The 25029-nt window shown below is 34.5% G+C and overlaps 2 protein-coding genes across 2 annotated transcripts in view; both read left to right on the forward strand.

The window, feature by feature from the left end:
• The window catches only part of LOC127857460 (atrial natriuretic peptide receptor 1-like), a 29809-nt gene extending 21515 nt beyond the window's left edge, over positions 1-8294 (forward strand). The window contains exons 16-20 of the mRNA XM_052393855.1: positions 2701-2769; positions 2883-3057; positions 3577-3675; positions 5011-5102; positions 7294-8294. Of these exons, the coding sequence (XP_052249815.1) occupies positions 2701-2769; positions 2883-3057; positions 3577-3675; positions 5011-5102; positions 7294-7353 (495 nt within the window). The 3' untranslated portion in view covers positions 7354-8294. The remainder of the gene's footprint in view (positions 1-2700; positions 2770-2882; positions 3058-3576; positions 3676-5010; positions 5103-7293) is intronic.
• Positions 8295-16643: 8349 nt separating this feature from the next.
• Positions 16644-24873, forward strand: LOC127857461 (atrial natriuretic peptide receptor 3-like). Its single transcript, XM_052393856.1, has 8 exons — positions 16644-16667; positions 17326-17434; positions 17785-17948; positions 21349-21435; positions 23289-23409; positions 23651-23817; positions 24194-24331; positions 24709-24873. The coding sequence occupies exons 1-8, from the start codon at positions 16644-16646 to the stop codon at positions 24871-24873; spliced, it is 975 nt and encodes a 324-aa protein (XP_052249816.1).
• Positions 24874-25029: the final 156 nt, after the last annotated feature.

Consider the following 25029-nt stretch of genomic DNA (forward strand, 5'->3'; position numbering starts at 1 on the left):
CCTACGCAAAATCGTATAAACTTTTTCAAGTCTTGTAAGTAAATTGGGCAGGATTGCTGAGTCAAACTTTGATACCTCACATGATGCAACATCAAGCTCTGAAGCGCTTCATTCATTTCAAAATTAACACGCATGCTGTTTATATGTTGTTGCTAAAATAACTTCTCTTAGCTTCGTTGTTTTAAACGTATTGTGAACTTATTAAAATAACTTCTATTTTAGAAAGCCATGTTATGAATTAAATCCTGTGACGTAATGTAAAATATTGGGGTTAATTAGTTTAAGTAGAAGTCAATTAGAGGAGATGTATGTTAACTATTTAACTGTTTCAGCGAAATTTGACACACACACAGCATTTGTTTATATAATCACTCTTTCAATAATAGATAATTAAATGATGGTCATATAACTTTATCATCACTTTTTTGAGTTCTTGTATATGCATAATATACAAAATAAATTCATCATTTGATTGCCATAGTCCTTTAAAAAAATGCTTTCGACTTCCTCAATGAAGGATATAATGTCAGAGATACTTTGATCACAGCGTGTCCTTTTCACATCTCAGCTCGGAATAGGTTTAACCTAGTGCATATGATGAAACAATTCATGTTAAGAACGAGCCTTCTATAGTTTATAAGACAAGAAAGCTTTTTTTTTTTCGTAGAAAAATCCTTAAATATTTTTTTCGCCAACCGTAAATATCTCACCCACAATCGATCTCGACACCAAGAAGCAAGACGAGTTCGAGGTCACTCTTTTCAACAAGTTCAAGGTCATAGAGGACCTGCATGAAGAAGACACTATATAGCAGACGTTTAAGAAATTATAATTAGCTGTGACCTCTACAGGCAAGGAAGTACTGTCCCCCAAGTCATACAATCACAATAAGTTGAAATCATAAGAGACGCTACAGAAAATTGAAGAAAAAAGACAAACGAAAGCAAGTTTTAACGACAGCAGAACTAGTCAGCAAAAACTAAACCACAAGAAGAGTACATATAAACAAATACGAAGCAGTAGAGGCAGCCCACTATATCAGAACCAAGGACCTGTTTTCAATCACCAAGATATTCTCGACAGGCCAGATCAGCCGAACACATCTGACATACCGTCAGCTACAAGCGATTTGCCAATCACGTGCTGTGCACCCATGAAGGAAGAGATTAAGCCAATGATTAAAGTATTCAGGGCATGACAGCATACCGGCAGATGCGATGAAGGCTTACGTCAAGGCCAGTGCGCATCATTCCGTCACAATAGCTGGTACGTATATCAACCGTTTACATCAACCTCGTCGACAATGACAAGGCTATGACGTCTTCATCTTATAAAGGGATGGCCTGTAGAATCTTTCATGGACGAATGCTCACCGTCGCATTTAAAGTAATAAGCAGAGTTTAGCAATGCTACTTACTCTAACCTTTTCTGTTCCTGCTGGCCATACACTGGGTTTTGAAGACCACGACGGACCAGGAGCAAATGGGGATCCAATTGATAATTTAAAAGAAGTAGGACGACCTCGATAATTCGACTCTTCTCTCCCAACAACAGATCAACGAAAATGCAAGTATCGTTGCGGAGAGCTTAACTAGACTGGGCTTCACAATAAACATTAAGAAGAGCAAGGTGTTCAAAACAAACGCATCCAACAAAATACCCATCACAGTCCAAAGCGATGCCTTGGAAGAGGTGGAAAAACTGAACTTTCTCGGCAGCATCAAAGACAACCACGAAGGAACGAATGCAAACGTCAGCTCTCGCATGCATCAACACCAAGATCAAGCTCATCAAAACTATCGTGTAGGCAATATTCCTCTATGAAGCAGAGACCTGGAGATGAACCATCACCACCATGAAGAAAAATTCAGGTTTTCATCAACATCTGCCTGAACAAAATCCTCAAGATCCGCTTGCCAAGCAATATTATCAACGAAGAATTATGTAAAAGAACATAGCAACCCGATGAAAACAAGATTCTTTATAGATGTAAGAGATGGTAGGTCTATATCCAATACAACAAGGAAATTTCTCATGTGGTACCCTCAAGAAAAAAGGAAGAAACACTATGCGCCGAGACCTGGATACAGATTCAAAGCACACAAGCAAAATAAGAAGAAAGCTGGATGGACTCGCCAGGAGACGCCAGGAGGAAGCTGGTCGGCGGTCTCGGCGGGATAACAGACGGAGATGGGTATAAATGATTAATAAGAGAACATGGACATATTACACACAAAAAAGCTAAACTTGCAGAACATGAAACATTAAAACTAAACAAAAACAAATAACTTCACGTCGTAAAATCATTAATAGACGTAATTTCGATAAGTTTCGGTTTCGTTTGGAAGAACAAAGAGTAGCAACGAGTTTACGCAGTGAAGGGAGAATGATCGTTTTGTCATGCGTTAAATGTCAATTTGAAATTTGCAACAACCTTATAGTTGATTGTTGCGTTTTTTATACATTTTATATGTTACCAATATGTGTTTTATACTGCAAGAAATAATGATATGATTCTGATATTTTAAAATGAGCACCAACATTATAACAAACATCTATATATGTCCGCAAAGAATAGTTCCAAAACCTATTTACCAATGTTTACTTGCTAACATACACTTAGGCACTGCTTGTATTGCTACTATTAAGGCTGTCTACCCTCAGTGCCGCTGATGTTGTTATTGATTTTTTTTATTTCAGGTCGTTGATTTGCTTAACGACCTATACACATGTTTCGATGCCATTATTGAAAACTACGATGTATACAAGGTAAGGTCAAAAGTATATTGAAATATTCTTTAAATTGATAAACGTTATGGTATAAATATTTATATATAAAGTATTTTATTTCATTTCACAATAACGCGACACTTCCCTGACAGGTTGAAACAATCGGCGACGCTTACATGGTGGTATCCGGACTCCCTGAACGCAACGGTAACGAGCATGTTAGACAGATTGCTCGGATGTCCCTGGACATACTCCACAGTGTGCGACAGTTCGTGATTCGTCATAAACCGGATGAACAGCTTACGGCGCGTATTGGATTACACTCTGGTTTGTATTTTCGTTCAGTGCTTTGAACGTGTTTTGCCAAAAATTCCAGTTGAATGAATAAGTTCAACAAAGAACTACAGTATGAGTTTTTATTTATTTAGCTTTCTCAGCTTAATAATAGCGGTTTACAATGATCCTATTAACAATACCAACCCATGTACATTTAAGACTTGTTTATAACATTTGTGAACTGCTGTTGGTACCAGAAAGACACTTTTCCATGTACAGAATAAATTGCTTATGTCATTTGTATAAAACTTTCACCATTCAATTCTGGGTTTCATTTTTTCATCAGTGAAATTAACCGGCATACAACATATATGTTTGCTTCTAAATTTGGTGGTTGGTACAGATGTATAAAACAATGTTTTAGAAATTACAATTTTCTATAACCGAATAGATTTACGTTTACTCGTTTAGTCATTGCTCAATACGGAAAACGAAAGAGTAAGATCTGCTAACATTTAATGTTACAACAACATGATCAAGCTCTTTAGTGATGTTTAACCTATCGCTCAGGCCCTGTCTGCGCAGGCGTGGTTGGACGGAAGATGCCTAGGTACTGTCTATTTGGAGACACCGTGAACACCGCCAGTCGCATGGAGTCCAATGGAAAAGGTAGTATTTAAGAATTGATTTACTGTATTGACTTTTAATATTCGAAATCGATTTTCACATTTCGGCTTATTCGGAGGTTGTTACCAATAGTCGGTTATGTCCGATCGATGTTATCACCGCGATAACATTTCTAGCACATCAACTTCTTTATTTCTGTTAGAAGTTATATGCAGTCCCGGTTAATTTTAAATTAAATGTGAAATTTAATTAAATGTGAATATACACGAAACAAAACAGTTAAAACGATATAACTCAAAATCAGGAATTTGTAAACCTTATCATAATAATCTTATATAACATATTGGCTCTTTCTAGAATATTTCCTTAAAATAATTTTGTTTGCGACCGTTGGGTTAATCTTGACCATTTTTTAATTAACCACTCAATCCACTGCCTCGAGCATCTAAGTTTTTAACATTGTGTACTGTATTGTTTTACGTTTTTACATTAGAAACCATGTTCCAGTGATTGCATCAATGAGGTTAAAGGGGCCTTTTCACAGATTTTGGCATATTTTAAAGTTTGTCATTAAATGCTTTATATTGATAAATGTAAACATTGGATATCAAATGCTCCAGTAAAAAATCAAGAATAAAACTCAAAAAGAACAAAAAAGGTAACCGCCAGCAGGGCTCGAACCACTGACCCCTGGACTACTGGAGTAAAAAGTATGCGACTTAGACCACTCGGCTATCCTTCCGAATACACTGCCTAATGTATTTTATACTTAATATAACCAATCCTTGTAGTTTCACAAAATATAACGGCAACAACAGAACTCTCCAAATTATTAATTCGTTTCACATTGCAACGCTTTATAATTTTCGAAGTTATAAATAATCGAACGATGCATATAATGGCTATTTTAGTGCATGGTAAATGTTCAGTATTACTGTTTCCTCACAAATATAATAACTAAAACGAAAATTTGCGAATCTGAAACAACTTTTTTTAATTTTGTCAATTTACCCAAACGTGAAAATGCCCCTTTAATTCACAATACACACGGAAATCATTAATGAATTGAGTTTTTACCGCATTAGAAATATTAATATCGCGCAGTAAAGTACATCATAAATAGTGTTAGAATTACGTACCGGTAGATGTTTTGCTCATCTTTTGGAAAACATTGTGACTGATATGGTAGAATATGACTTCAAGTGGGAAAATAATTTGTCATTAGTTACCAAAACATTTTTGAACACTGTCAATTACAGCAGCTGATTGCTTTTAATTTATGGATCACGTCCTCTTATTGTTTTGTGCAGTTTGCAGAGGTCTAATTCAATCAGTTTTCTTTAACCGTTTTTTTTAATTCTCGAATTGTGTTTACAGCCATGACAATACATATCAGTGAATCCACTATGGAACTTCTTTTGCCATTTGGCACTTTCACCATAGAAGAGCGGGGAATTATCGAGGTCAAGGTAATATAGAGTTTTTTGTAATCTATTTGGTATATCTCATCGCATTTTTTAATGTATTGCCCATATGAGGGCGTAAACGCGAGTTGAAAAATGAATAACACTTTTCAGTTTACTGTTCTTCATGCGTTTTGCTGACAATCGCCATTGTCGCAACTTGCGACACATTTTCAAAAGTGGCGACAACTTTTGCACAGTGGCGAATTTCATTGCTGACACTATAATTGTAGACTGCGCTAATCTTTATAGCAAGGAATCTGGCTTGTCATTAGTGAAGCATATACAGTCATCTGATTGCGTTCAAACAAGCCTTACGGTAATTGATTTTTATCACGTCGTTTATAGCCACTTTGTTCCAGATGAGAGTGACATCCGGTGAGAGATTATCTTTAACGTTACAGCAACTGGATCACGCTTGTTTGGGCACAAACACACTCCGTTGAAATCAAAATCAGCATTATATGTTTTTAACCACTGAAGTGTTTTGAATGAATTTGTTGCAAAATACTGATTTGTAATTCAAAATGAATATAATTTTAAAAATTAAGCAAATAAAGTCATCAGACTGCGTTCAAACAAGCCATACGGTCATTGATTGTTATCAGGGCGCCAAGCCAAGTCCCTCTTTGTTCCAGATGAGAGTGACATCCGGTGAGAGATTATCTTTAACGCAACAGCAACTGTTTCACGCTTGGTTGGGCACAAACACACAATGTTGAAATAAAAATCAGCATTATTTGTGTTTAAACCACCGAAGTCTTTTGAATGAATATGTTGCAAAATACCGATTTTTCATTCAAAATAAATATGATCATTTGAAAATTCAGCATGCTTTTGAATGCGGACATGGGGTTTCCTTCTATTTCCAAACGAGGTTTATCTCTTTCTGGATTTGATTTCTGACATGTTAAACATTGTATGTACGCAATCATGATGAAATTTAACAAGACTTCGGACAGATAGTTGTTTTTTCAACTCAATACAGATGGGGAGGCGGAAAACTACAACGGGCGAGGCATGGTCAGGGGTGATAACCCCAAAAAGGGTTAGGGGTCGGGTTAGGGTTAGGGTTGGGTTTAGGCTAACCCAAACCCTAACCCGACCCCTAACACATACCCAAACCCTAACCCTAACCCTCTAACCCCCCCTTGCGCAATACCATACCATGCCTCGCCCGTTGTCGTTTTCCGCCTCCCAATACAGATGTGTCTGTAAAGAGGATTAAGCGTTGTGCAAGTAAAATGTTATTTTCATTTTGTCATCTATTTTCGCGACCTAATCAAACTGTCAACAATGCTGAGATTGGTAAATGAGTTAAAATAATGTGTTTTAAAATAGCATTACTACTTCATGGTGACGATACTTTTTATTTCAGAGCTTGAAACAAATGAAAACTTGTAGAATCATATACTTTGGTTATGTGGTTTTATATTTGAATAAATGATATGAAATATTTGTGCAGCCTACCCTTACAGTAATGTTAACATTATTTGATTATTCTGATTACCTATGTTGTTTATCATATGGAAAAATGTTATTTATATACAAAATATAGCGTATTGAGACTTATTTAAGTTCCATATTGTAATTTGGGCAATTATAGGAAATCATATAGTAATCATATAGTAATTTCAGTCAATTACATTAATTTAGTTGTCAGTTTTTTATGATAGTTATTAAAAATAAAGTCAGATTACTCGACGGTTTTCAGGTCGGAAAAAAATGGCGAAAACTATTTTTAGGGCCATTTAAACTCCTGGTTATTTATTGAATAACGAATGACATTTACGCTGCAGTTAAATAACGCGGTCATAATTATTATCAGGTATTAACCGCGCATTAGCGCGATTGACAATTGTTACTAAGCAAATAAAAGTATTATGAAACATTGTTATGATTCTTAGCCTGAATACTATGTGTAAATAATCAAATTAGGTGCATAATCTAGTGTATAATTTCTGGTTTAAAAGAATATTATTATGCCGATTGTTTAAATCATTTTTTTTATATAAATGAACTAATTAATGAATTAAAAAAACGAGCGAATGAACGCACACCAACGATTTAACAACTTAATAAGCTGTTCACCAAACTTCTATTTGCAAAATTTGTGTTCTGCACTTACGTACAGTTACATTAATATACTTAATATTATTCGCTAGTAAAATGTTATCTATATTCCATATATTTTTAGGGAAAAGGGCGAGTGCGGACCTTCTGGCTTGAGAACGAGTCAGAAACTCAGGGGAATTAAGGCATGAAGTTGGAAACAGAAACATCCCTTAGCGGTTACTCCTGTTTGGGTTAATTGCAAATAATTTCGTTTTAAAAACGCTGGTGTTACACATCTCATACATTCTCATGGTGCTGTTTTTACTAAATGGACTATAAGAAAGCATTTTTACAATTTTAATAGAAATAGAACTAACATAAAACACTAAACATTATGATCGAATGTTCAGTTGGTACACGCGTTATTTTGACACATGTCTATTGTCCTTTGAAATGTCAAGTTCATGTTTGATAATCAGCTTTAAGTTTACTTCCAAAAAGTACATATTTCTATGACTACTACAGATACCCAATTGAAATTTGTCCACATGTTTTCGTGATTATTATGTATGATCTTTGATAAAGGCCGATAACTATGACCCTCAAATTAGAAGGAATTAAGAAGCAATTAAGCCCCTTATTTAACTTAAAAACTCTTACTCAGAGAAATATTCCCATCCAAAGCTGATATGATGCTGCATACTTAGCTGCGTGTTAACATGCTGATCTAGCTTAGAATAACATGGGTCAAGTTGGGTCGAGCACAAGATCACTTTGGGCAAAAATAGATATAACGTTTGCGCCCAATTCAGTGAATTCACTATCATGAGAATAGATGCAGTTATTGAGTGTCATTTTTAGTGTAGGTACCTTATATACATACCTTTTTGCACAGCTACTTAAATAACATTTGTTATTTAACAATTTAAACTCCAGTTCCTGGACATGGTAATTATTCTTGTTTAACTTTGCAAGTTGTTATATTTTAGTGAATATATGCTATAAAACTATAGTTGCTTCAAACATTCAACTTGAATTATACCTTTGTTGTCAATATATAATGTGAGTGATAGAAAATATAAATTATACTATCAAAGCGGGTGAATATTTGTACGTGCTATCTAGAGACACAGGTGGTTAGCGTGTGGCTATGATATTAATTAGTGAAAACATCATTTTGAATGATAAATTATCATATTATAACGAAGAATCAATTTTTCTTACAAAAATATTCACTATCAAATATATATAACAATGTATCCAACTCGAAATCACCCGAAAACGGGATGCATCGCTTTGAACAGCCATTACTTCATCACTTTTGCAGTGATGATCATAGCCACACGCTAACCACCTGTGTCTAGAGACATAGATAGCTCTAGTTGTATGCTGTCACGCATATAAAGAATGAAAAAATGTGCTCCCATTAAATGATTTGAATTTGTTTGTAAAGAATCAAAATATTAAATGTTAGATGCCCAACATTGAATATTGTCTTGCGTGTTCATGTAAAATGATATTCAAATTATTTTCATATAATAACATAATTATAACATCGGATCTTCTTTGAAACAAATTGTGAAATAATACTTGAACTATGATTTATGGAAGGGTATTTAGGTGAAAATTACATCCTTCTTTGTGTCTGTGTCATGATTCTTGATGGTACTTTCAATTTGTATGTAGACACCTTTTCATTCTTGATGACACTTACATCTTGCCTGATGTCCAGTGTCTATTTTCATTCTGCTTAATGGTATAATGCATGTGTACAGATGCAACATTATTGTTCGTTAATTGCATGCTACATATGTGTATGTTGGTTTGTGCAGAGAGACTTGTGCAATAGGCGCAGTGTATAATGGAATCAAATATTGATGCGTTGAATAAATTAACGCGATGGAAAGATGTGAGTTTCACCCAAGCACAAAGCAACATACAATCTTGCAAGATACAATGATGTCAATTGACAGTCGTTCCGAAATGCTACGGACGACTACGGAAATTTACGGCGTATAACGGAAAGTTTAAGTAAGAGGAGAAGTTGCGCCCCTTTGTAAGATATTTGCTACTGAACCGAAATTAACCGCGCGTTTGTAGACGTAACTTTTTGTTGGTTAATGACTAACCATAATTTTTGTACAGTAATTTACCTTCAATAACCAAAGAAATTCTATGGATATATTTCAATATATGCTACTAATGCATGTGTGCAGAGCTCAAGATAAGACGCTTAAAGTCGTAAAAAAATTAATTAAATTTAATAAAAAAAGTAGACTTAAATTCTGTGCGTATGGTTACACATTGGAAAAATAAAATAAGAATTCAAAATTTGTGATCATGCGTAAAACTCAATATCAATGCATATAATGTAAACATTTTATCAATGAGTTCCCACTCGTCTAGGCCCTCATTACAATTATGAAATCAACAGCACATCAACGTTATTATGAATAACAGACGACCTTTAAAACAGTCCAAAAGCCGAACGTTTTCCATTATCTGGTCCTTTTATCGCAAAAAGTCTGCTGTAACCCGGCAGTTGTCATCAGCTCTTCTTAGACTATAAACCTAAATGCGGATGTGCCAAAAATTATACTTACCTGAAAAAAGGAATTGATAATAGACTTTAAAGCTGGATTATTTTATAGAGTGTAAACCAAGATTTTGCTGAAAAAGTTATCTGGAACTCTGCATGTATGTTGAGAGGAAATCCATTACATAATTTCAAATTTACTTGAGTACTTTTATATTGCATCACACAATTCGCTTGACTTTTTATAGAAAAGTTGATTTTTCGTTATAATATGATTATTTATCATTCCAAAAGATGTTTAACTAATTAGTATCATAACCGCACGCTAACCACCTGTGGCTGGACATACATCTTTAAAAAACGCTCTACAAATTCAAGTACTTATGCACTTAATTGATTGTAAACAATGACGGTTGAAATCCGTGCGTGGGAATTTTTTTGGTAACCAAGAGCGACGTCAACATGTATGACAGACCTGTTTATATGACTTTTTTTTTATTTATTTTGTCCAACATGATTTAAAATTATGTTTTATGATATTTTAATACATGTAGTAGAAGAAGTTATTTTCTCAACGAGGAGTACAATAGTTGTACAGTACTAGACACGAGTACTTGTATTTTTCAGGTTTCACTTTATACCACAGACATTATATAGTCATAAAATGATAAATATGTGTTTATATACATTGTAATTATAGCCTGGTAAACAGACTAGAGAAATCTGAAAGTTTCACGCACAGGTCTGTGACAATGGGGGTTTGGGCTACTTTATAAATATGAGGTCGATATACAATCCACATCGGTAGATTACATCTACTGTAATTATTTGGACTAGGGATGGGCCACATTTTCAACACATCAGCCCCGCTATGTCCTGAATAAAATACATGTATAATTTCTTGAGTGCCAATTGCATCTTACAAATATCAAAAACATTCACGGAAGTCAATTCGTTGTGTAGGCCTAGTGGTCTTCATGACAATAATAAACGTATTTAGTTTAATGGAGATTATATAACAAAGGGAACTAATTCAGCTTATTCAGTTTACTAGTCAAAATGATTCGGATGTTTTCGCTTTTTTCCGAAAAGTTATTTATTCAACATACGGAGAATAAACGCGCGCCACCTGTTGTCATAATTTAGTAAATTGCATTCTGCTTAGTTGCATTCTGCTTACTGCCTGTTGCTAAATGCTGTTGTTAATGACGCTTAGTGGCAAAACCGATTATGACTGGTTTCAGGAATAATGAACACACAAACATTGGATTGTCACCAAGCATGTTGCAACAATCATCAAGTTTAACCGATAGAGAACAAGCATGTTGGAACTGTCATGAAGCATGTTAGAATAGACATTACGCATATTGTAAATATTCATCATGAATGATGTAATGTTGCAGCAATCATCAAGTATAAACGAATAGACAACAAGCACGTTGGATTGTCATCAAGAAAATTAGAATAAGCATCAGTCATAATGTAATATTCACCACGAATGATGTAATTTTTACCTAAATACCCTTCCATAATGATTCGATATGACTGTGTACTTAACTTGTTTTGTTTATCTTATTTTTGTTGACCTCCAGTGATAAGTTATGTATTAATTAATGTATGTTATTTGAACATTGTAATTATTTATATTCAGCACGCACGTCTGTAAAATTATCATGCATTTGTATATGACCATAAGCTTGTTATGCTTAAGTCAAAATACATATTCTCTTCTGTTCTGTATCTTATCTTATCTTTACAGACTTAAATCGTAAAAGTATGTAGCCTTGGAATTACAGACGTGAATACCATAACCAGATATTTTCGCTATTATTTAAACCTAATATACTCCAATAAGAGATATACCCCAGTATAATCTCCCATGCGTGTTTCAATGTGTTTGATGTTGTAGTCATGTTGGAGTCAATTATAATAGCTTTCAATTCATTCTGTCAGATCACGTAGACTTTTTTGATCTGCGCACCTGATAATCGGTTTAAAACCAATATCAGACGCATGGTGAAATAAGGATGGTTAATAATAGCGCTGTGGGGGCTGTTACTTATAATTTTCACAAAATTGACCGCTATTTATAAAGCAACATTTATTCAAATTGAAGCCAGCATTGCTTATTTTCATGCTTATATGGACTAGCCCATGCAATTATAGATTTAATGGGTGATACTTATTTAAATGTGATTTTACCATCAAACAAAATCGTTCCTTCAGTTTTATTATCCAAAGTTGAAGTTGGAATAGATCAGACATATTCAAATATGATAATATTTGTTTGATTACTACGCAAACACTGTCAATTATTCTAATTAAAACACTGCACAAATATGCATGAGCACTATCGATGCAGTAAAATTCTAAATAAAGACGGCATTTTTTTGGAATCTTGAGTTTGAACCCCACTTGAGTCATGCCATGTGTATTGATTTCCAAAGCGTATAAACATGAGTTAATAATTGAATACGTCAATATGCAATACACTACATAGCAAACTTTTGATGCAGAGGATAAGCGCCTAAAATTGGTAACATTTTTTTTTTATTTTAAAGGCTAAATTTCAACCTTTATTTTCTAAATATGATATAAGCCGTGTATGTTTATAATGATTTTTGTAAGTACTTACCGTAGTGGATATGATGTTTGCCTACCGATCGTTAGGTCCAGTGGGCGTTCGTTGGATCTTATCAAAAGATACAAATATCTGGTTCTAAAACAGGAATAAAAAACTTAAGTCAGGAATCATATGCATGGGGCTTTGGTAACACAAACGCTAACATTAAAAAGGCTTATACTAATTACCAAGAGTTGCTTGCATGTATGTTAACATGATGTTTAAATTATATCCCTTTCTTACGCATTGTATTGTATCCGCTAGACCGAGTTTAACGGACCATTCTGTTTCTGCACATTTTTGTTTTCGGTCTCAATGTACCTTACTTTATTTCAAGATTTTGCTTTTTTTCAGTGAAGGTTGGACAAATAAAATAAAACATCACTATATACCTAAAATTTGAACAACATTAAATATTTTACAACATCACTTCAATGCGAAATGATAAACCTTATTGTATTTTGAATTATATATGATATAAAGAACAAATAATGATATTATAATGCGTATAGAGGATTTAAATCAACGTTTTAGCATCTGTACGATATGAACACAATGAAGAAGTCATACGGGAGTCAAGAAAAAAAATCACCGGAATATTTTACTAGACTATATGAGGATTATGTTGTGTAAGCAAATAATTCGTGACATTACTTAAATTATGATATTGCTAGATAGCCATTATCGTACCATAATTTATTTTACGCTAAAAACTAAAGTGGTAACCACAATACATACATTCATAACAAGCAAGGTAGATTCTTGTTCCGAAACGTCATATTTTGGGGAAAACGAAAAAACAGGTCCTTTTTAAAACATAAGCTTTAGTACATAATGAATGCTCTGCCATTTTGTTTTAAGAAATCACCATTTGCAACATTAAATCAAACAATTCTTACATCAGAAATATGTAAAAGAAATTCATATTATATGACGAAAATTGCAAAATAAGGGAAACATCGCGTTTTTAAATGATTCCAAGAAAAGTTGTTCGTGATGCCGTTTCTAACTTATATAACAATTGATGTTCTACACATTTAATCCAACATGGAATTTCTGTTTCCGCAGGGCATACTTATAGCACATATTTTATGATAGCGTCGCCTTACTAATCTAACATTTATTAGACGTATATCTGGTAAGAGAAATGAATTCGTTTAAATACTATATTATTTCAAACTTATTACACAATTTAAAGTTAAAATATTTATCATTTTATTAAAAGTTAAGTGAACATGGCATGGCGCCATTCTAACTACTACTTGGGTATCTCTTGGCCAGAAATTACTTCAGTTTTGACATTTCATTAACAGGTTTTGTCAGACTGTTTCGAAGTTGTCCCTAAGTTTGATTAAAAAAATGTGTCCAATGCTTCACATAGATTTTACTGACCTGCTTGCTTACAATACAGATTTAAGAACTTGTTTTAAATTTATAATTCTTAATTTGCCAAAATGAACAATGAAATATCAGTATTATACTAATTACCAAGAGTTGCTTGCATGTATGTTAACATGATTTTTAAATTATATCCCTTTCTTACGCATTGTATTGTATCCGCTAGACCGAGTTTAACGGACCATTCTGTTTCTGCACATTTAGTTTTCGGTCTCAATGTACCTTACTTTATTTCAAGATTTTGCTTTTTTTCAGTGAAGGTTGGACAAATAAAATAAAACATCACTATATACCTTAAATTTGAACAACAATAAATATTTTACAACATCACTTCAATGCGAAATGATAAACCTTATTGTATTTTGAATTATATATGATATAAAGAACAAATAATGATATTATAATGCGTATAGAGGATTTAAATCAACGTTTTAGCATCTTTACGATATGAACACAATGAAGAAGTCATACGGGAGTCAAGAAAAAAATTCACCGGAATATTTTACTAGACTATATGAGGATTATGTTGTGTAAGCAAATAATTCGTGACATTACTTAAATTTAGATATTGCTAGATAGCCATTATCGTACCATAATTTATTTTACGCTAAAAACTAAAGTGGTAACCACAATACATACATTCATAACAAGCAAGGTAGATTCTTGTTCCGAAACGTCATATTTTGGGGAAAACGAAAAAACAGGTCCTTTTTAAAACAGAAGCTTTAGTACATAATAAATGCTCTGCCATTTTGTTTTAAGAAATCACCATTTGCAACATTAAATCAAACAATTCTTACATCAGAAATATGTAAAAGAAATTCATATTATATGACGAAAATTGCAAAATAAGGGAAACATCGCGTTTTTAAATGATTCCAAGAAAAGTTGTTCGTGATGCCGTTTCTAACTTATATAACAATTGATGTTCTACACATTTAATCCAACATGGAATTTCTGTTTCCGCAGGGCATACTTATAGCACATATTTTATGATAGCGTCGCATTACTAATCTAACATTTATTAGACGTATATCTGGTAAGAGAAATGAATTCGTTTAAATACTATATTATTTCAAACTTATTACACAATTTAAAGTTAAAATATTTATCATTTTATTAAAAGTTAAGTGAACATGGCATGGCGCCATTCTAACTACTACTTGGGTATCTCTTGGCCAGAAATTACTTCAGTTTTGACATTTCATTAACAGGTTTTGTCAGACTGTTTCAAAGTTGTCCCTAAGTTTGATTAAAAAAATGTGTCGAATGCTTCACATAGATTTTACTGACCTGCTTGCTTACAATACAGATTTAAGAACTTGTTTTAAATTTATAATTCTTAATTTGCCAAAATGAACAATGAAATATCAGTATTATGTTAGAATAAAACATTTGGTTCATTAAATTCGTAGACGTTGATCAATGATAGGTCGAACATACTGCGTAAATAAATATTTTCATTAACAAGGTTTATGTTAAATATTTTCCTTCAGACTTGGCGTATTACTAACTTAGCTAATTGGTGAACTATACAAACGAGACGGATAAAAAATCAAAGCCTTTACATTTATAATCAAAAGCCTATTATCTTTCATTATTTTTGTCCGTTGATATCTTATAATTTACATCGATCAGCAACTGATTGATTGTAAAATAGAGTCTTAAACGCAGTGAACCAATCGAAAGATAACAGGATGGACACAGGGTCTTGAAAACAGAGGAAACTGGGAAAACTAACATTTAGGAAAATTGTGTTATGTGAACACATGTTTTAAAAATGCAAACATTATTCCCATCCCACTAATGTATAAGCATGAAATATGTTTTTAAAAAGCCTACTTATTCGATGGAACTATAATAAAAACGTTATCAGCATATACATTTCACGTTTTAAACTATCGTGAACATCACATAAACACAACAACAAGGCAATATATAAGGTGCGCATTTTTGGCGGCATTTATATTTCTTGCAAAACAATACTACAACACTAAGCAAACGATGATTCTAAATAGTATCCCTTTCGCTAATTATGTCCGCTGAAATCAAGGTTGGTCGTGAAATTACATATCAATTAACATATGTTCATCGTAATTGATTTGTGAAGTCATTAGAGATTGATGTCGCGCAAAGTTTTACTAGTACTATAATGAACCGCAAATGCTAGAACACTAAGCCATGCGTTCTAAATTGTATCCATTGTGCTAATTATGTACTCTGAAGCCAACGTTGTCCTTAAAAGCTTCACATCAGTTAAGATATGTTCATCGTACTGTTTAAGTCACGGCATTGGAGATTGCAAACAGTTATACTTGAACTATACTGACCAATAGAATAAGATCAAACTCAAACATGCAAATAAGGTTCTCGGTTCTTGCTTTTTTACGGGAAGTGACAGCACTGTATGATAGTATTTAAACACATAGGAGTAATTTTGACCGAAGTAAGCAAATATATTCATGCGGTTATGCAAATTTGACATATTCTAAAACAAAATTAGGTTAAATAGTAATATGTTTGTTCAATCAGAATGCATTATTACAACAGTCACTTTTGAAAACATAGTTGATGCAAAACAAGCAGTACATATATTTAGCACGAAGAGTTCTGTTTGATGAGATAGCAAAAGCAGGGACTTCTATCTCTTTAGAAACCGGCTGAAAGGAAATTATTGTGGAATTAACACCTAGAACTCTGGAAATCCTATTCTAAGAAGACAATGAATTTAAGGCATATCTTGTTAATAACAGTACTTATTGGGTTCGCAACTTGCAATCCTGAGTCTCTATTAGAGATATTTGAGTGCAACACCGGCTCTGACAACAACATCACTGTCGGCGTCGTTATTGAACGGTCGACATCTCTGTACATTCCGTTCATGATTAATAGAACTTATGGAATTGTGCAACTTGGCTTTAACCGGACTTGCGAAATGCTTCAGGGGATTTCTAATGTGGTAAGAACTTGCGTAAAATAGATATTCACATAAACTGGTTTACTGTTTTGTCTTTTTACCTTTACGCTCTTCGTTCTTATGTCGTGCATACTGCGTATTTCATCGTTAATATATTTTCACACCGACCAATCTTAAGAACAAGTTGTGTGAATAATCTAGTACTATGTGCTTCAATGACCTCGAAAGAGTTGGTAACTGTGTCGCGCGATTCCGCTGAAAGCAAGGTCACGTGTGCACATTGTTGGAAAAACTAGTTTACACCTCAAAATTGAATTTCTTGCCTAATTTATTTGTAAAAACATCTGATTTTTTGTCTTTATATCCAATTCTACATTTAAATTGAAAGATTGTGGAACACTTAATTAATTTCAAGAATGTAATTCATAAAACTTCCCCTACCTGATTATATAGCAATAGAAATCGAACGAAATCATCATTAAGTTTTAGCGATAAGCATAGCATGCTTAAACCTGTAATTGCAAGCAGTATTTACTGATTCACAAACTTTAGTGATTAAAACGTTTATTGCGCAATAAAAACTGTTTGCATCTTAAGGTCGTTCATCATTAACTTTTTTACATTGCAGATAATTTATGTATATATGTGAATGTCAGTCATATATAACGCGTCACATGTGTGCACACGCATCTTTCCACAGAGACTGGTGCTGATGCCCTGTGATGTGCCCTCATGTGTGGCGCTTAAGTGGGGCGCGCTAGCGGCCGAGATGCGCTACACGTACAACCCACACGTGATCATCGGGCCTGGTGAGATTTCTTGTATAAATCGAATGTCACTACGACATAAGAAAAACATAAACTTACATGTTGGTTCAATCAAATAACTGCATTTTAAAATTGACGCGTAGAACATAAGTCTGCAACAATGTTCATTTGATGAATAGAAGATCATGTAATAATCAGTGGGTGGATAAAAATACGGTTAATTACTTTTCGGGTATATGTAATCAAATTTAACGCTGAAACAACTTTGTGCTAGAAGTTACATAAGGGAAAAGGGTTCGAAATACGTGCGTCAGGTATCGTCTTAAAGACCACAAACACAAACGCTGGTCTTTTTCAAGACACGCATGATACGCTCAAACTCTCATACACAGGATGCAGCCCCTCCGTGTCGACCGTGTCCCGCATGGCGGTTTCATGGAACCTGCCCCACATCACGTACGCTGGGTCAGACGAGGAGCTTGGAAACAAGAAGAAGTTCGCCTTGCTTACCCGGATGTCATTCACCATGAATAGCTTCGCCCGCTTTTACATCGAGGTAGGTTATCCCGGGAGTGGTTTCTTGTATGGTTGCAGCGCAGTTGCAGTTGCAAAAGACGGTTGATTTTTTTTCTATCTCCATTGCATTTTTTTTTAGATGAAGATTATCTTTGCAAAAAGAAACTGAGTGTATCGCATGTGAGTAAAATATCGCACATCAGCATGGATGGAAGATTGTGCCTAAAGTGGAGTCATGTTTAGTTTGGAAAATAGAAAATGTAAAATGAGCGGAAAGTGTTAAATAGATTTGAATGTGCGGTCTGTGCTTTTTTGTCCGGAATAAAAGTCAACGCAGTGAACTTATTCTCTGTTGCCAAAATACACACTAATTTCCTGTGCGTGTCGCATATAGAAATAAACCATACCTGCCATGTCGTTTTGTAATAAATCGGTAAGAATTGGAATTAAATAACGGCGAAAATATCCGAGTGGTTTTCTTACATCACAATATGGCAGTAACCAGTTTTTCTTTGTATCATACCTCTACGTAGCAAGCTTGAAAAAAATAATACAATATATCCTGGGTACCCGTATTACCGGTGACGTAAGCATTCATTTGTAAGTAAATAATATTAAATGCAACCTCCGTCAAACAAAAATCATATAATTATCATACGCATTCAATTTTCCTCAAGTTAATACGAAACCTACCTTATATGTTAACGAAAACTCATTTAATCCATCACATAAGTAAGTCACTGTCCGCCATTTTGGTTTTTACTGTTTACTTCTATTACCGGTGATGACATAGTTTTCACTCAGACAAAACGCATTTTCAGAAAATCACACTGTACTGAACTAAACTTCCATACTGTCGAATATATACAAACAATACATCAAAGTTTAACACATGTGATAAATTTGCAAACAATAAATTTAATATGAATGAGTGTTGTGTTAATTAGCTTTCATTTTCAGAATGAGGGCGAAGGAATGTAGAATTTCTCCTCAAGCACCTCAATGGAGTACACTATTTTAGACGAGTCCGGTGGCTACATTTGTCACATTTACCCCACTGAATAATTTCTAATGTTTAAATTAAGTTTATTTCTGGTGAGGTGTTGCCACATACACAACATGGAGTGCTGTCAGCTTCATCATCAGTCAGTTTGGAGTCATAATAATCAATGTAAGGTGCATTAAGTCCAGAGGTGCTTGGTTGTTGGGCCTCACTATGTTTGTAGGAATGCAAGTTTGTTTTTGTTCTCTTTTCAGAACCTTTACTTGTTTTCTCCTTAGTTGTTTTTTTTGTTGTTGTGACAATATCTATTTTCTTCAGTTTACTCTCTTTTGATGGTGGCATCAAGTTACCAGTTACCGATGATGGTAATGTTCTTTTCTGTGGCTTTCCATAACTTTTGTATTTTTTTCTTTTTTCTAAAAAGCTTTCAGTTTTGTTTTCAGGAATGACGGCAGCCTGTGTATTAGTGTAAATATTTGATTGCGCTGTCTTTGAAGGGAGATTGTGGTTCCTCTGCACAGGGTAGACACCAGCTTTTTGAATGAAGATATGAGATTTTCTGGAGTACTAAGTCCCTTGTTATATGCTTTAATGGACAATTCAGCAATATTCAAACGGGTAATCTAAAGACCAGGATTGTTTCTACGAAATGTTTGACATTCACTATAAAAGACACAATTTAAAGGTCCGAAGCAGCAAACGTCCAAGGGTTGTGTGACACGAGAGGTATGGGATGGTAGTACAAAAAATATCGCATAGTGCTCTTTACCCAAATCTCTTCAAGTCAGATTAGCATGTGATTTGTGTCAATCAAAAAGCAATAACAAAGGAAAGCCATTGGATGGAGCATGTTTAAGAAAATGTGTGTTCATTGTGTGTGTGTTGAATTGGATCACCCACTGTATGTGACAGTACCATTCGCACCTGGACAACAGCCTTTCAATAACTCATCATTCCAGCATATACCAGAAAAAATGTAATAAGGTGGGATTCGACTCCCAACGGCATTACCAGATGGCATGTTGGTGACTGTTTTACCACGATTTGATGTTATAGTTCGTGGTTTAGTGTTCTTTAAAGATATTACATTCTTAGGATTATGTTCTATGAGCACTCCTATTTCATCAATGTAAAAAAAGATTTTCTGGTTTGTTTGTTAAATTATACTTGACTAAAACATCATTGAGCTCATTGAAATATTTATCAAGGACTTCATTTGAAGTGCATTTGGCACGAAGTTGTGACAACTTTTGTGGCTTTGCCAATGTCAACTGTTTATGACGTCTCTTGAAACCTTCAAACCAAGAATTACAAAAAGGGAGACCTGTTGGCACTTTCCGACCAAGACACACTGCAAAATCAGTTGCAATGTTGATAAATTCAGCCCGGCTATACCCATAACCAATACTATGAAACATTCTCAACAAGTTCAACCTCTTCACCTTATGTCAATACAGGGGATGGACCAGAGTTGATAAGAAATCTATCTGTTTCTGATACAGTTTCAGTCCTGTCCCTGAGAGTACTTTAAGGTACACCATACATTTGAGCAGCTTTCCTAACTGAAGTGTCATTTTCTTTAACTTGTTTATATGCCATAAACAGCTGGTTTGATTCATACTGACGCTTTTCTTCTTCACAGGTGGGAACTGAAACTAAACAAGACAAAACATGTTTTAACTTACGTTCAAATCTTTGGTATAATAATCATTTCAATAATAAGAATCTTCATGACAATTGAGCAGTTTCGCTCAGTAATGCAAAGTGTCGGTGTGTACATCCGGGTAATGAAAACGCGCAGCTGTTGTCTACGCTACATGTACTATGTAAACATTTGCAGACGGACTTTTCAAAAGGAGAAAACTGTATGATCAACCAGATTGTATTTGTTAATAACGAAAACTGACTGCATGGGCATTCGTGTTTTAATACCTACTTACCGGAAGAAAAGACATTAGAGTATTTATCGTTTTGACAGCTAACGGTAAAAATAGTAAACAGTCTCCGACGGAAGTTGTAAATGAAAATGCGCGTGCTGTGACGTAGTAGCGTATTTACAAACATCACCGGTAATTCGGGTACACCGGTAATAGGAGTACGGAGGATCTGTTTGTGTTGTTTGACGTTTGTTGATGCATTAAATGTTGGTAAAATATTGTGTCGTTGTCGGCTCAGGTATTATTTAAAAGTATCCCGGGTACTCGTAAGTATACTGCAATGTAACCCGGGTACAGACAGTGCTCGTAAATACATCCGCCCACATTCGGGTACGTTTAAGTACACGTTCAGTTCTCATGGTTGATTCTTTTATACTTGAGAGTACCCGGATTACTTTTAAGTTGTACATGAGTAGTACATGAGTCGAAAATGACCGATGGATCGTTTTGTTTGCGTACTCCCCACCGTTGATTCTAATGTTGCATTTCACTCTTTGAAGGTGTTCAAGTATTTCGGATGGTCAGACATAGCCAATATCTTTGACGCAAACGATTACCGAAGCAATCTTGTTGGGACAAGTTTTCAGGTATCATTAATAATTTGTGTACATATCTTATTCTCCTTTAAGTAAAACATTGCTGAACAGAAATCTATTTATAGCAATTTAATACCAAATTTGACAATAGTTAAAATGTGTACATATGTATATTCGTATCATTATACTGGCTAAAATCTGTTCAGTAAATAGTTTCTGAAAATATGTCTTGACAAAAGACGTTCGCTTTTTAAAATACGCTTGTTGCATCTTCTTTTAAAGGCTGAACGATTAGCGGAATGGTTGGTATACGCTCTTTTAATCTAGGCGATCCGAATTCAATACCGAAACGTGTCCCAAAACTTTAACCAAAACTTTAACCTTCTTCATGACTGTTGCAATATTGAACGTAGCAACTTGATATTTGGCATACATGTGTATCTCATGGAGCTGCACATTTTGAGTGGTGAAGGGTCAAGGCCATCCTTCACGATCAAAGGTCAAAAAAAATAATTCAAAAACTTTAACCTTCTTCATAACTTTTGCAATATTGAACGTAGCAACTTGATATTTAGCATGCGTGTGTATCTCATGGAGCTGCACATTTTGAGTGGTGAAAGGTCACGGTCATTCTTCAATGTCAACGGTAAAAAAAATTCAAAGTGGCGCATTAGGGTCATTTTGTTTCTGACAAACCCATCTCTTGTGTTTCCCAACATTCGTGAGTCTATAAATAAGGTAGCAGTGCTAGGCCACATTAAGGGTTTACATTTCATGCAATGTCAGACGCGGAAGGACCACTAAAACTCCGACATACACTCTTTGTGCGCCTAATTAGTCCATCAAATGTCTGCTGAATACCAGTTCCAAGACCAGACATGAAAGTATCTTTTTTTTTTTTTAACGGACATTCGTCTGCCACCGTTGGTTTATTCCAACTTGTTGTTAGTTGGTTACTGCCCAGACAGTATATGATCATACGGATATAATCGATTTTTGCTCAACTATGTAGCAAGTAAATATCGGTTTATAAATATTCAACGAAAATTTTCGAAATTAGACGAAACCTTTAAAAACACTTGCGTAGAAAATTAAATAATTTTTTAACATCATACAACAATTCTAAACACGTTTGAAAATTGAAAAGTGTTTGTTCTTTTCTTATTTGCTTTAAAACATTAACATAAAATTAAATGTGAAACATTTCGAAAGCTAATTTTGTACCAAAACAGGTCTAGAACATGTGTAAAATAGCAGATCTTTGTGATAACTACATACTATGAATATCAAGCACTTCGTGTTCAATACGTAGTAAATTTTCACAGAAACACGCGGTATCTGCGTCTCTGATTACCAGGTCAAAGAATTAATAATGACAACATAAACGTTTCAAGATGAAAAAATTGTCCTTTATATAAATGTTATCTTCAGCCCAAATATTAAATATAGTGAAAGTGTTGTGAATATGAACGCTGACTTTATACACACTGTATACACGCGCTTATATGAATACCACCATCTTTTGCCTACAAGTGGTCGGAGTCTAAACTTTAAAGGTGCGCATAACGAACATCACATACCGTCAATATAAATTGTTAAAACAAACATTTATTCTAACATTCAATAAAAAATACACCGTTATAAATATAAAATGCATTTACATAACTATAAAGCAAATAAACTAGCGTGATAATGTGTGACTTAGTAGTATTTTGAATTACCTTAAAATAACTCCACAAGACCAAATCTCTTACGAAATCAGGCACAATGAGTCTTAGCAGATATGCTGTTTCGAAATCTGGATCATTTATTAAATATACTAAACAATATTTTTTTAAGCCCTGATTCTGATATGTTTTGCCACTGTTATATCATGATTCAATGCGCATTATGACGATTTTCAGCGCACATTCGAAATCGAAGCACCCCACATTAAATCGCACCCAGTCCTTTTTAATGCAAAAGCTGCAGACCTGCGCGTAGAGATACTCCGAGTGATCAGTCAAGCTGGTTTTGTGTCAAGAGGTATACAAATACTTCAAAAAGACATTGAAACATAATTCCTCGATTTAAAATTATATTTTTTATAAATGTATGTTTTATTTTTTCGTAATATAAACTATTTGGTCGATAAAAGTCGAAAGTAGTATATATCTGTCATTCCATTGTGTCATGGTAATCGTTAGTGATTGCAAATCGTCATCATGAATTTAATACAAGTATCTTCTCGTATATATGTATGAATCTGGAAACTGGATTATTTCAGTATTCATATTTGCCGGTAACGCGGACCACTTCCGCCAGATGGCGATACTGGCAAAGGAAAAATCGTCGCTTACGTTCGGAGAATACGTGCTGATATTCTTCTTCACGTATTGGGGCGACCCGAATGCAGGCAACTATAATTGGGAAAGAGGAGACGATTTGGACCAGGTAAGACGGTTGTTAAATCATCGTTATGATCAGCATTCCCCTCCTTCTCCTGATCATCATCAGTGTAAGCAAAATTAATACCACCAACACAACGAAAAGCAATCATCCACAATAACATCCGCAACAACCACCATCATACTAATCATACCAACATCTTAATGTTTATCATCAGCTACACCAGCTTTATCACCGCATTTCTGAATCATTGCAACATTTAGCATATATTTTCCAAAACAGGATTATAGTATTTTAAGTCACTCTTAAACGACATAGACAGTGATAATAGTAAAATAACTTAACGTTTCTATATCGTGTATTTTTATCCCACAAATCCGTCAATTCAGTGCTTTTTGGTTATATCCACGTGCATCCACAGGCGGCCCGGAAGGCTTACGAGGCGGTGATGGTAGTGAGGACACGCCGGTCGGAAGACCTTCAGTTTGCGTGGTTCGAGGCGGAAGTAAAGAGGCGCGCGATGACCGAGTACAACTACATGTGGAAAAAAGACCACGAGGTATCAAGCCTTGAATCGGTTTAGCTGTTTATAACAACGGTATGTCTGGTATATAAGATTGTTTCTATCAACCGCTGTGATCCAATTTTTATATATAATACATGCATATTAACATTGCCTAGTTTCATACAGTCTATTGACTGGGTTTTACAAAGATACAAAGATTCTGGGGGCCGTTTCAATAAGCTCTCGCTAAGTTCACATAAAAGAGATTGTTAGTTTTGCAGAAGAGAACCATACAGACACACTCGACTTATATTATTATGTTTGGTTTTTAGAAACTAATATATTAATTATTAATAGTTGAAGAAAATATTATCGAAGAAAGTTTCGGTTAACCATTTGCGCTATAAGTATTAATTGCATGTCTGCTGTAGGTGTCCACAATGAACATAGGCCTATACGATTCCTTCACATTGTATGCGCTTGCACTTAATGAGACTATGGCGGCAGGCGAGAATCCTCGTGACGGGAAAACAGTTGTTAAACGGATGTGGAACAGAACTCTTAACTTATATATGTTTATATTTAATAATATATGATAGTTGTTTAGTGCACATGCATAGAAACCCATGCAAAGGATGGAATGTATTTACTTTTGCACAAAACCAAACAAAATGCGCGTTGTTAATGGTGAAGGAATAAGAACAAACGTCTTTAAAAATTTCCGTCGTTCGCAATTACAACCATCACTTGAA

This window comes from Dreissena polymorpha, chromosome 14 (genome assembly GCF_020536995.1).
Source record: "Dreissena polymorpha isolate Duluth1 chromosome 14, UMN_Dpol_1.0, whole genome shotgun sequence".
NCBI lineage: Eukaryota > Metazoa > Mollusca > Bivalvia > Myida > Dreissenidae > Dreissena > Dreissena polymorpha.